This window comes from Primulina huaijiensis, chromosome 15 (genome assembly GCF_012295235.1).
Source record: "Primulina huaijiensis isolate GDHJ02 chromosome 15, ASM1229523v2, whole genome shotgun sequence".
Lineage (NCBI taxonomy): Eukaryota > Viridiplantae > Streptophyta > Magnoliopsida > Lamiales > Gesneriaceae > Primulina > Primulina huaijiensis.
In genome coordinates this window covers 25,191,425-25,203,300 of record NC_133320.1, presented here as the reverse complement: position 1 = coordinate 25,203,300, position 11,876 = coordinate 25,191,425, and the positions used below count along the sequence as shown (strand labels likewise).

General features: G+C 36.6%; 2 protein-coding genes across 3 annotated transcripts; both read left to right on the top strand.

The window, feature by feature from the left end:
- Positions 1-202: 202 nt before the first annotated feature.
- LOC140959027 (adagio protein 1-like) lies at positions 203-3,661 on the top strand. The gene is made up of 2 exons (XM_073416727.1): positions 203-710; positions 1,714-3,661. The coding sequence occupies exons 1-2, from the start codon at positions 454-456 to the stop codon at positions 3,320-3,322; spliced, it is 1,866 nt and encodes a 621-aa protein (XP_073272828.1). The 5' UTR covers positions 203-453; the 3' UTR covers positions 3,323-3,661.
- A 2,215-nt stretch (positions 3,662-5,876) lies between these two features.
- On the top strand, positions 5,877-10,407 carry LOC140959054 (plasma membrane ATPase 4-like). Of its 2 annotated transcripts, XM_073416774.1 has the most exons (16): positions 5,877-6,054; positions 6,190-6,309; positions 6,388-6,624; positions 6,697-7,458; positions 7,541-7,663; positions 7,758-7,862; positions 7,945-8,089; positions 8,163-8,327; positions 8,405-8,643; positions 8,724-8,756; positions 8,862-8,943; positions 9,048-9,208; positions 9,293-9,466; positions 9,557-9,739; positions 9,810-9,991; positions 10,092-10,407. In XM_073416774.1, exons 1-16 carry the CDS (start codon positions 6,007-6,009, stop codon positions 10,186-10,188), a joined length of 2,856 nt encoding a protein of 951 aa, XP_073272875.1. In that variant the 5' UTR covers positions 5,877-6,006; the 3' UTR covers positions 10,189-10,407. The 2 variants fall into 2 exon arrangements, with proteins under 2 accessions (XP_073272875.1, XP_073272874.1); XM_073416773.1 differs by having other exon boundaries at positions 9,048-9,466.
- Positions 10,408-11,876: the final 1,469 nt, after the last annotated feature.

The window sequence follows — 11,876 nt, the reverse complement described above, 5'->3', positions numbered from 1 at the left end:
TTTATTTATTTATTTTCTTTATATAAATTTTAGTATAATAATTAAATATATTGTTTATATATTTTGGACGAATTTATGTATTTGAATTATTTCGCTTAAGATGAGAATAAAATAAAAAGAAAAGTAATATAATCCAAAAAAAAAAAAAAAGTGAAGCTAAAAATGAATTCCCAAGTCAAAACAATATTTTAAGCAGCCTTATCTTCCTTGCAGCACTGTTTGCCTAACAAAAAGGAGATTTTTTTGCTCGCGCTTTCTTCTTTGGTGCCAAATCGATCGTATCCCATTTCACCAATCTTTTGGTGAACCTAAACTATAAAGCCATACAACACACTCAAACCGGTCGAACACATTAATTTTCTTGATTTTTACTTCAATTTTTCGTTCAATTTAATCATCGTCATTATCATGGGGATTTATGTTGTTGGGTATTGAATTGTGCGGTAAGCTGCGATGGAGTGGGACAGCAACTCGGAGTCCGATCTGAGCAGCGAGGAGGAGGAGGACGAGGTTGAAGAAGGATTAGGGTTTCTTTTGCGGAAGAGCGGTGGTGGGGATTTGCCGTTCTCTGTCGACGCTCTGTTGCAACCTGCGAATTATGGATTTGTTGTTACCGATGCTTTGGAGCCAGATAATCCTATCATTTACGTTAATTCTGGGTTCGAGATGGTTACTGGGTACCTGGCGGAAGAAGTTCTTGGTCGTAACTGGTCAGCGCTCTCTTCGTTTCCCTTTATCTTTACTTGTTTAACAATACAGGGATTTGTGATCAGTATAGTTTAGACTGCAGCTTGGATTATATAATAGATTGATATTTTGGATTTGCGATGTCTAAATAAGGTGGATTGAAGTTTGTTAAAAATGGGATGAATAAAAAATTTATGGATTTTTTCAAAGAAGTACTATGCCGCTGCCGCATTGGATAGTTGGTTTCTGTGAAGCTGAAAAAAATTATGGTCGAAGAACGCGGTTGGAAGGGGAGGATTACCTAGTTTCATAGCATTGGTTCTTAGTATTTTTAAGTTCACGTGATGAACTTTAAAGTCTTGGCGCTCTTAATTATGCCTCGCACATTGGCTCTGTAAAGGGGAGTGCTACACAAGCTTCCTAAGTCTTTACCTCCTGACAACTTGTTTATGCTCTCTATTTGGGCTTAAGCTAATCCCCAACGCGTTTGGAACAGATGCACATTCGGGTAAAGTGTTGATGACTTGGCCACTTTTTATTTTTTGATCCGGACGTGGCTACTTTTTAGGTTGGACTAAGATGTATAACAGATTATTACTAGATGAATGAAGGCCATCCGTACTAGGTCCTGTGGGTGTTGGGCTCTCAAGGGTTGAACTAGCCAACCAAAGAACACGATGATAGTAGCGGAACAGCACTTATATTGGCTCATATTCTCTAGTTTTGTTGGAAATATGTCAAAACTGGCAATTTTAGTTCATTTTTTTTAATTACCACCTATCATGTCCAATGTGCTCATCACCTCTTCAAATTTCCATAATGTTAACGTTTATTCATCTCTGGAGTCGGAATGTTGTCTTCAGTAGTTTCTTTTCTTTTGGTTTCAATCTGTTGTTATGTCTGCCACCAATTTTTGATCATCTGATTTTATGTGCTATCGATACAGCTGTGTATTGGATCATTTGTAATTTATGCTGGTCTTGTGGTATGTTCCTCGCAAATTTATGACTATTTGATTTTCTGCAGTCGTTTTTTGCAATGCCGAGGCCCATATGCTAAGAGAAGGCATCCTCTTGTGGATCCCACTGTAGTTGCTGAGATACGAAGATGCCTTGAAGTAGGGATGGAATTTCAAGGAGAGTTGTTAAATTTTAGAAAAGATGGATCGCCAATGATGAATAGATTGCATATGACCCCTATATATGGCGAAGACGAAACTTTAACTCATATAATTGCCATACAGGTCTTTATAGAAGCAAATCTTGATTTGGGTCCCCTTCCAGGGTCGTCAGCCAAGGAATCTGCTGGAGCGTCTGAACTGTTAAGATTTAAATTTTCTTCTCATGGAACAGTTTCAGATGGAATCAGAAATATTAACCGTGGTGTTTGTGGGATTATGGAGTTAAGTGATGAAGTTTTTGCTCTAAAGATTCTTTCACGGCTGACACCAAGGGATATTGCATCTGTGGGCTCTGTATGTCGGGGATTTTATGAGCTGACAAAGAATGAAGATCTATGGCGATTGGTGTGTCAAAATGCATGGGGCAGTGAAACAACTCAAGTATTAGAAACTGTTTCTGGTGCTAAACGACTAGGGTGGGGAAGATTGGCAAGGGAACTTACCACTCTTGAAGAGTTAGCTTGGAGAAAACTGACTGTTGGAGGCATTGTCGAACCCTCGCGTTGCAACTTCAGTGCATGCGCGGTTGGGAGTCGTGTGGTTCTTTTTGGTGGAGAGGGTGTGAACATGCAACCCATGAATGATACTTTCGTGCTGGACCTGAACTCTTGCAAACCAGAGTGGCAACATTTCAAAGTCAGCTCTCCACCTCCCGGGCGATGGGGTCATACTCTTTCTTGTGTTAATGGTTCTCATCTTGTCCTGTTCGGTGGTTGTGGGAGACAAGGTTTACTTAATGATGTTTTTGTTTTAGATTTGGATGCTAAACATCCCACATGGCGCGAAATATCCAGCTTGGCTCCTCCACTTCCTAGATCTTGGCATAGCTCCTGCACCCTTGATGGGACCAAACTGATAGTTTCTGGTGGTTGTGCAGATTCTGGAGTGCTTCTCAGCGACACCTTCTTGCTCGATCTTTCATTGGAAAGACCTGTATGGCGAGAGATACCCGTCACTTGGGCTCCACCTTCAAGATTGGGCCACACATTGTCCGTTTATGGTGGCAGGAAAATATTGATGTTTGGTGGTCTTGCCAAAAGTGGCCCTCTTCGTTTCCGATCAAGTGATGTGTTCACCATGGATTTAAGTGAGGAAGAACCGTGTTGGAGAAGTGTGACTGGGAGTGGCATGCCTGGTTCTGGAAATCCTGGAGGCATCGCTCCTCCTCCTCGACTAGATCACGTGGCTCTGAGTCTTCCTGGTGGTAGGATTGTTGTTTTTGGTGGTTCGGTGGCTGGCCTCCACTCTGCATCCCAGCTCTATATACTAGATCCAATGGAAGAGAAGCCAACATGGAGGATCTTAAATGTTCCGGGGAGACCCCCAAGATTTGTGTGGGGACATAGCACGTGTGTTGTTGGGGGGACGAGAGTTATTGTCCTTGGAGGTCACACTGGGGAAGAGTGGATGCTAGGTGAGCTTCACGAACTCTCTCTTGCAAGCTCTGTCATCTGATGAGAGGAAGTGAACTAAAATGAGGAAGTTTCTACACAGTTAACACATTCTTTTTGGGCTTGATTCTGGAAATTCTTGACCTCCATTGTCAGACCTGCCATAGCCAACTTAAATTTCTCTCCGTTTCATGTAAGGTTAGTGGGAACACCTGAGCTAATGGCAGGATCAAAGGATTAATGGAGTTTTATGTGAAATTGTTGGAAGAGACGCGCTTTCTGTGATTCAGTCTCTCAAGGTTGCTAGTATTTGGGAGAGAATGTAAATGAATCATATAAGTAGGATTAGTTTTACATCATGTTTGTGTTGTGCTTGAGGCTGTATTTCTGAACTTGGAAGAAGAAGAAGAAGAAATAAATAAATTCTAGTACAGCCGTACAGGTTATGTGTATGTATGTATGTTTTACTAGTTCTTTCAATTTTTGGCCTGCTGTTGTTGCAATATTACCCTACACATCTTAGAGCAACTAATTTTTTGACCAGGAAATAGAAATGGTCCACCCGCAAGCAGCAAAAGGCTAATACGCCCAAGGCAGTTTAGGGCTACCATATTCCTATTTGACAACAACAATGATCGCAGGCAGCCTCTGAACAAAAGTTGACACGCATCTAATAGATAATTTTCTTCTGATGGATAATGTAAATTTGAAATGTGTTCAGAAAACAAACCTATTCATATAAGCCTAATCGAGAAGATAATTAAAATTAACTCAATTTACTTGTATAGGTTATACCAATAATTCATCACAAAAATGTTTTTAATTATAAGGACACCATGATGATAAAAGCATGATCAAGAATTTCATCATAATGGTATATGGCAAAAGAAAAATACCAAACTATTCTTTTCTTAATTTTCCGGTTCGAGTCAAATCTGCAAAATATTTTGTTTCCACAATTTTTATTTATTAATTTTCCTGTTCGTTGAAAACCGCATGCATTATTNGGCCGGTTAATAATAAATGTTATGTTGTTAAGCACGCTTGCGCAGGCATCCATGCCAAGACACGCACGCTGAAATTTTGGCTGACGTACATATTTTAATTAATAACAAGTCTCTTGTAAGATTTTTATCCGTGACCTAACTCGTTTTTTATAATGATAAATAATAATTTTGATATAAAAATAATATTTGTTTATATAAGATTTAAATAGGAGATCCGTCTTACAAAATTGACTCGTGAAACGGTCTCACAAATTATTTTGCGTTTAATTAATTGTGACCAGTTTATACTCTCTCATACTTCCATAGGTAAAAAAAAATAAAAATTTAAACCTAATTCTAATTATTTACAACATAATTGATAGCTAGATTAAATTTTTTTTTTATAAAAAAATATGTTGAGTCAAGGCATGCAATAAACTATTTTTGAATTATGAGCCAAGAAAATAGGCAAATTAACTTCCAAGTTGTAAAAAAACAAAAAGAAAATTTTCTAATAACACGTACTGTCTATAGGTATTACCTGATCTCAAATTGGGGTCAATTTTATTACCGTCAATAATTCACATTATTTTTTATTTGAAATATCTTTTTCTTTACTTTTAATGGTGTTAATATATGTGTCGTTACCAATTATTGGTAAACGAATCATGTTTAAACTATGCCACTTGCTGTAGGATTATTTGCATAAACTTTTAGTTTTTTTTATCTATTTTACAAAACAAACATGAAACAAATGTAATTTTTGACAGTGGCGGCTGGTCAATATAATTAATGCATGAGGCAGCAGATAAGTCCCTTTAAATTAATTATGCATCATGTACCCGCTGGTTGCCCAGTTACGCTTTTAATACGCTTTTAATTTTTATGTTTATAACTCTTTAAAGTACATTTTGGATTATATTTATCAAACTTGTTCAGTTATGATATTTNATTATAGTCATGATTTATGTATTTGTTTTTAAAATTTGAATGATGATTGATTGAGAATGTTAAATTATTTTATTTAAGTCCATATAATAATTTAATTATAGTCAATATATTTCATTAAAATGAATATGAGAGACGTCTCATTTTTAAAAGAAAATAAATCAAAAATATTATTTATATTAAGATGATAAATATCATGATATTTGATTTACTATATCTGGGGTAAAAATCATCAAGATTTGTCAGAACTTGAGTTTCTCTATTATGGTTAGAGAACATATGTGAATAGTGGCATACATGCACTTATTCAAAAATACATCATCTATACAATTGTATAAAAGTTTAGAAAATTTTTGTTTTCGGTGTTTGTGGGACAGAGGTTGTGAGGTTGAATAATAATAGGGGAGGGAGAGAAGGCAATATTCAATTTACTAAATTGTTAACTACTCGTCAACTTTCTTCTTAAAACTACATTTTTTTTTTTTAATTCAACAAGCATGCGTCGAATATAAACCGAACAAATATAAATATGTCAATATTGAAGGCATGATCAAGGCATCACTTGAGGCAGGTAGCTAGCTAGCTAGCTAGGTTTGAAACATAGGGAGGGTAATATATGTATATATATAAACACCAATCAAGCCCTAAACCTTCTAACTTAATTCACTATTAATTTTCCTGGGATATATATTTGAAACTACATGCATCATCCCATCCCATATAAACCAAATAAGCATCTTAATTTGTTTTCTCTTTTTGGTTCATTCAAGCTTTAGCTGATCGATCTACAGTCGCTGCCTGTACGTGGTGCAACATGGGAGGCCTTAGTCTTGAAGAGATCAAAAATGAGACTGTCGATCTGGTAATAATAATATTATTTAAACATATCTATCTATCTATATCTTAATCCATCTTAATTTTGTGTGCATACCATATATATTTGTATTTAATTCGATTTACAAAGATTCAATTCGAGATATTTCTTTGTATGATACAGGAAAAAGTTCCGATCGAGGAAGTGTTCGAGCAGCTGAAATGCGGCCGTGAGGGATTGAGTTCCGATGAAGGAGCCAACAGGATTCAAATTTTTGGACCCAACAAGTTGGAAGAAAAGAAGGTCAATTACTTGATCCTAATTTTGATCACATGCAAAAGTAGAGAGATTAATTAGTAATACTGGTTTTGGTTTGCACAGGAAAGCAAAATACTCAAATTTCTTGGTTTCATGTGGAATCCCCTATCATGGGTCATGGAAGCTGCAGCTCTGATGGCTATTGTGCTCGCCAATGGCAACGGACAGCCCCCCGATTGGCAGGACTTCGTTGGCATCATTTGTTTGCTCGTTATCAACTCAACCATAAGTTTCATCGAAGAAAACAACGCTGGAAACGCTGCTGCAGCTCTCATGGCCGGTCTTGCTCCCAAAACTAAGGTATATTACAACTACAAGTCTGAGTCCGAAGTATTAAACTTGCGCTTAACAATGGTTGCTTGATGATAATAGGTCCTCAGAGATGGCAGATGGAGTGAGCAAGAAGCAGCCATTCTAGTTCCTGGAGACATTATAAGCATTAAACTCGGAGATATAATCCCTGCCGATGCCCGTCTTCTTGAAGGCGACCCGTTGAAAGTTGATCAATCGGCCCTCACTGGCGAGTCGCTCCCGGTCACCAAGAATCCATATGATGAAATCTTCTCCGGTTCGACTTGCAAACAAGGCGAGATCGAGGCAGTTGTCATCGCCACCGGCGTGCACACATTCTTTGGAAAGGCAGCACATCTTGTGGACAGTACTCATCAAGTTGGGCACTTCCAGAAAGTGCTCACTGCAATAGGAAACTTCTGTATCTGCTCCATAGCTGTTGGCATGCTTGCTGAGATAATCGTCATGTACCCAATTCAGCACAGGCCGTATAGGCAGGGGATTGATAATCTGCTCGTTCTTTTGATTGGAGGGATTCCAATTGCTATGCCTACGGTTTTGTCTGTGACTATGGCTATTGGATCCCACAAGCTGTCACAACAAGGTGCTATTACAAAGAGAATGACTGCCATTGAAGAACTGGCCGGGATGGATGTCCTGTGTAGTGATAAAACCGGCACTCTAACGCTCAATAAGCTGACTGTTGACAAAAGCTTGATTGAGGTCTTCACGAAGGGAGTAGATCCGGATCATGTGTTGCTTCTTGCTGCGAGGGCATCTAGAACCGAAAATCAAGATGCTATTGATTGTGCCATCGTTGGCACACTTTCTGATCCCAAGGAGGTATCTGAATTTCACATGTAGCGTATAATAAATCAGGCTCCTGCATAACCAGTGTACTAATATGACTTACATTTGATTTTAGGCAAGAGCTGGCATCAGAGAGGTGCATTTCTTTCCCTTCAACCCTGTGGACAAGAGGACGGCTTTGACTTATATTGATTCAAATGGGAATTGGCATCGAGCTAGCAAAGGCGCCCCCGAACAAGTATCCTTTCATTTTCAATCTTCTTGACTCACTGCTTCTTAGTCGACATACGCTGATTATATATATAATGTACTTTCCTCTTGATTTGAATCAGATTTTGACTCTGTGTAACTGCAAGGAAGACTTCAAGAAAAAAGTTCACTCTGTTATTAATAAATTTGCTGAACGTGGACTTCGGTCATTGGCTGTTGCTAGACAGGTTTATATTGAAAATTTTGACAGTTTTTTAAGAATATATAATAAAAATATTCGTCGCTGAGGTAAATGTTTTATGTTCTTAGGAAGTTCCAGAGAAATCGAAGGAAAGTCCTGGTTCTCCATGGCAATTTGTTGGACTTCTATCGCTATTCGATCCTCCCAGACACGACAGCGCAGAGACGATCCGCAGAGCTTTGCATCTTGGCGTGAATGTGAAAATGATTACAGGTAAGCAAATGTTTCACCACCTTTGACGATTTGGTGTAACGTCCCACTTCATATATGTGCTATTGAATTCCAGGTGATCAACTTGCCATTGCTAAGGAGACTGGGCGTAGGCTTGGAATGGGAGTTAACATGTATCCATCAGCTTCTTTACTCGGTCAACACAAAGACGAGTCTATAGTTGGCCTTCCCGTGGAAGAACTTATAGAGAAAGCTGACGGATTTGCTGGTGTTTTCCCTGGTATGTCGGTATTCAGTTTTTGAGTCTCAGTCTTTATACTGAAACTGGAAATTCATACGTTTCTTGTTGGCAACCAGAACACAAATACGAAATTGTAAAGAAGTTGCAAGAGAGTAAGCACATTGTTGGAATGACTGGAGATGGAGTTAACGATGCCCCGGCTCTAAAGAAAGCAGACATTGGAATTGCTGTTGCTGATGCTACCGATGCAGCCAGAGGTGCTTCTGATATCGTGTTGACTGAACCGGGGCTTAGTGTTATTATCAGTGCCGTGCTGACAAGTAGAGCTATTTTTCAGAGAATGAAGAATTACACTGTTAGTTATCTTTTACAACTTGACTTTTTGGTCCACGAAATTGCAAATGTTCATATCTTTATTCTTTTTTTCTCCCACAGATTTATGCAGTTTCCATCACCATCCGTATTGTGGTAAGTTAACTGTTGTATTGCAAAAACATAAAGTCAGTCTCAAAATGGCATTCGATGGCACAATTTCTTGTCCATTTTTTCATGTTCTTTCGTTTCCATTCACAGTTTGGCTTCATGCTTATTGCTTTGATTTGGAAGTTCGATTTCTCTCCTTTCATGGTTCTGATCATTGCCATTCTCAACGATGGTGAGATTCGAGCTGTTAGAGTTTGGTATCTCATTATTTACCTGCAACCTTTGTGGAAATGTTTTTCTGATCGATCACTAAATGAATATGATCCCTTTTTTAAGGTACAATTATGACAATTTCAAAGGATAGAGTGAAGCCGTCTCCGTTGCCAGATAGCTGGAAACTCAAAGAAATATTTGCCACAGGCGTAGTACTCGGAGGATACCTTGCAATGATGACTGTTATATTCTTCTGGTTGATGCACAAAACGAGCTTCTTCCCGGTAAAGTTTGCTCCATCTATTTGTTACAGGTATGCAGAAGTAATTAATTCAATAAGATTCCTCAGACCATTATACCAAATGCAGGACAAGTTTGGCGTAAAAGATATTAGAAACAGTGATAATGAAATGATGGCTGCTCTTTACTTGCAAGTGAGTATCGTTAGCCAGGCCCTCATATTCGTTACCAGATCACGAAGCTGGTCCTATTCTGAACGCCCTGGTCTCCTGCTGATGACTGCTTTTGTGATCGCCCAGGCGGTATTATATATTTTCACTTCTTTTTCGACCCTTAAAGCTTGAAATCGATTTAAGATAAGGTGCTGTTATTGAGTCACTTGTCTTGTGTAGGTTGCAACTCTACTAGCTGTATATGCTAACTGGGGTTTTGCGAGAATAAAAGGTTGCGGCTGGGGATGGGCAGGTGTGATCTGGATTTATAGTGTGGTCTTCTACGTGCCACTAGACTTCATCAAATTCGCTATCCGTTACATCTTAAGTGGGAATGCTTGGAAGAACTTGTATGAAAACAAGGTATGCTGAACTTCCCTGTTCTTACAGCGAACACTTAAACGATTTCTCATAATCTTTTTCGATGAAACAGACTGCTTTTACGACTAAAAAAGATTATGGGAAAGAGGAGAGAGAAGCTCAATGGGCTCTGGCTCAGAGAACTTTACATGGACTACAACCACAAGAATCCTCTAAGGTATTCCATGAGAAGAATAATTATAGAGAACTGTCGGAAATCGCAGAACAAGCAAAAAGGAGAGCTGAGATTGCAAGGTAAAATGCAAATTTTGCTTCTGACCAATCCCAAGTTAAAATTTTCTCGGTAAATGAAGAGTGTAACTTGAAACAAAAACATGTTTTTGTCCTCATATAGGCTTCGGGAGCTGCACACTTTGAAGGGCCATGTCGAGTCAGTCGTGAAGCTCAAGGGGCTCGACATCGAAACCATCCAGCAGCACTATACCGTGTAATAAGATGGAACTTATTTCGGAGCATGAACATAACATGGCTGGAAAATCAAGGATACCGTACGTGATTTAGAGAACAAAAATAGAGTTTTTACCAGAAATACGTTGTACTTCTTGAATGACTGTGTAAGGAGCCTTTATGAATGCGCATGTATAATAAGATATATCATGTGATTACGTACAGTTTCTCATGGAAAATATATACCTTCTTATGGCTGAAAAGATTGTCTGAATTAATTTACATTTATAATACAGAGACTTGAAATAATTTCAAATAGTTCATAATTTTCAATTGAAACCTGATTTTTTTTAAATATGTTCTAGTTTCAACAGATTAAATCATATATAATACATATTTATATAAATAAATATTATATTTTTGTAAGAAAAAAATATACTAAAATAGCTAGAGTTGCATTTTACTTAAAATTAATATAAGAAAAGTTTCTATCAAAGTTTATGTTATGAGTTTGCAATTACTTCATATAATATAAGCACCGGTAATTTTTCAAAAATATTAATTTCGAGTCAATCGATTTTTTGATGTAAAAATTTGATGAAATGCATTAATTAGATTTAAAATATATTTATGGGCTTTTGGATTAAAAAAAATCTGTAGAAACTTATAGAAATAGTTTTTTAAAAAATGAAAATGATGGTGAAATCGAATGCAAATGGGGTCGTTGAAATAATTATATTACAATCACATATATATATTTTTTTTATTAAATTGATTTTTTTTTTATATACATTATGTGTGTATTAAATATTATAATTTTATTTTAAAATCGATGGACCATAAAATTAAAATTAAAAGTAAAAAACATTTTGGTACATGAATTTTTTATTAAATAGATAATTGAAACATGATTTTTTTATTAATGGCTCAATAGGTACATATATGTTAATTTAGGTTTAATTTTTGATAAATTTTAACTTAAATATCTAATCACGCAAAAATTCTAAATTAAAATATTTTTTTGTTAAACTATGTCCTAATTTTTGTAGGAACGGGATTTTGACATAACTAATATATTGATTTTTTTTAATCATCGTTATTACTTATTTGGATATGTTAATTTCAAGTCAACCATAATTTTTTTACTTGAGCTTTTTGTTAGATTCAATGAAATTTCCAGTTACTAAAATAGTTATTTATCATAATTACTATTTATTTGAATGTTTTTCAAAAACACAAAACAAGAACTTTGCAAAGTATGCACAAAAAAGTACGTAATAGTTTTAAATAACTAGCTAAATTTCATAAAAAATTTACTCTAATTTGACGTCCATATACAAATTGAGCCATTAATAAATGTTCGTAAATGAGTTTGTTGTTTAATCAAAAGTTGAGTAGGTCTCTTGTTAGACGGTCTCACGAATCTTTATCTGTGAGACGGGTCAATCCTACCGATATTCACAATAAAAATTAATAATCTCAGCATAAAAAGTTATAATTTTTCATGGATGACCCAAATAAGAGATCCGTCTCACAAAATACGATCCGTGAGACCGTTTCACACAAGTTTTTGGCACAAAAGTTTATGTATCAAAATAATTGTTAGTACCTTCAGATTTCTGAAGATATGGGGCGCGAGAGGTAAAAGCAAAAATACTTGTAGTCTATATACAATATTTAAAAGTATTAAGGGGTAAAGGGAAGTTAAATGAACATTGATATAATATATATT

Coding starts and splice junctions, on each gene's coding strand:
- LOC140959027 (XM_073416727.1), top strand. CDS start 454: ATGGAGTGGGACAGCAACTCGGAGTCCGATCTGAGCAGCGAGGAGGAG. Junction 711..1,713: donor GAAGTTCTTGGTCGTAACTG/GTCAGCGCTCTC, acceptor GATTTTCTGCAG/TCGTTTTTTGCAATGCCGAG.
- LOC140959054 (XM_073416773.1), top strand. CDS start 6,007: ATGGGAGGCCTTAGTCTTGAAGAGATCAAAAATGAGACTGTCGATCTG. Junction 7,664..7,757: donor GCAAAGGCGCCCCCGAACAA/GTATCCTTTCAT, acceptor GATTTGAATCAG/ATTTTGACTCTGTGTAACTG. Junction 8,090..8,162: donor GAATGTGAAAATGATTACAG/GTAAGCAAATGT, acceptor ATTGAATTCCAG/GTGATCAACTTGCCATTGCT.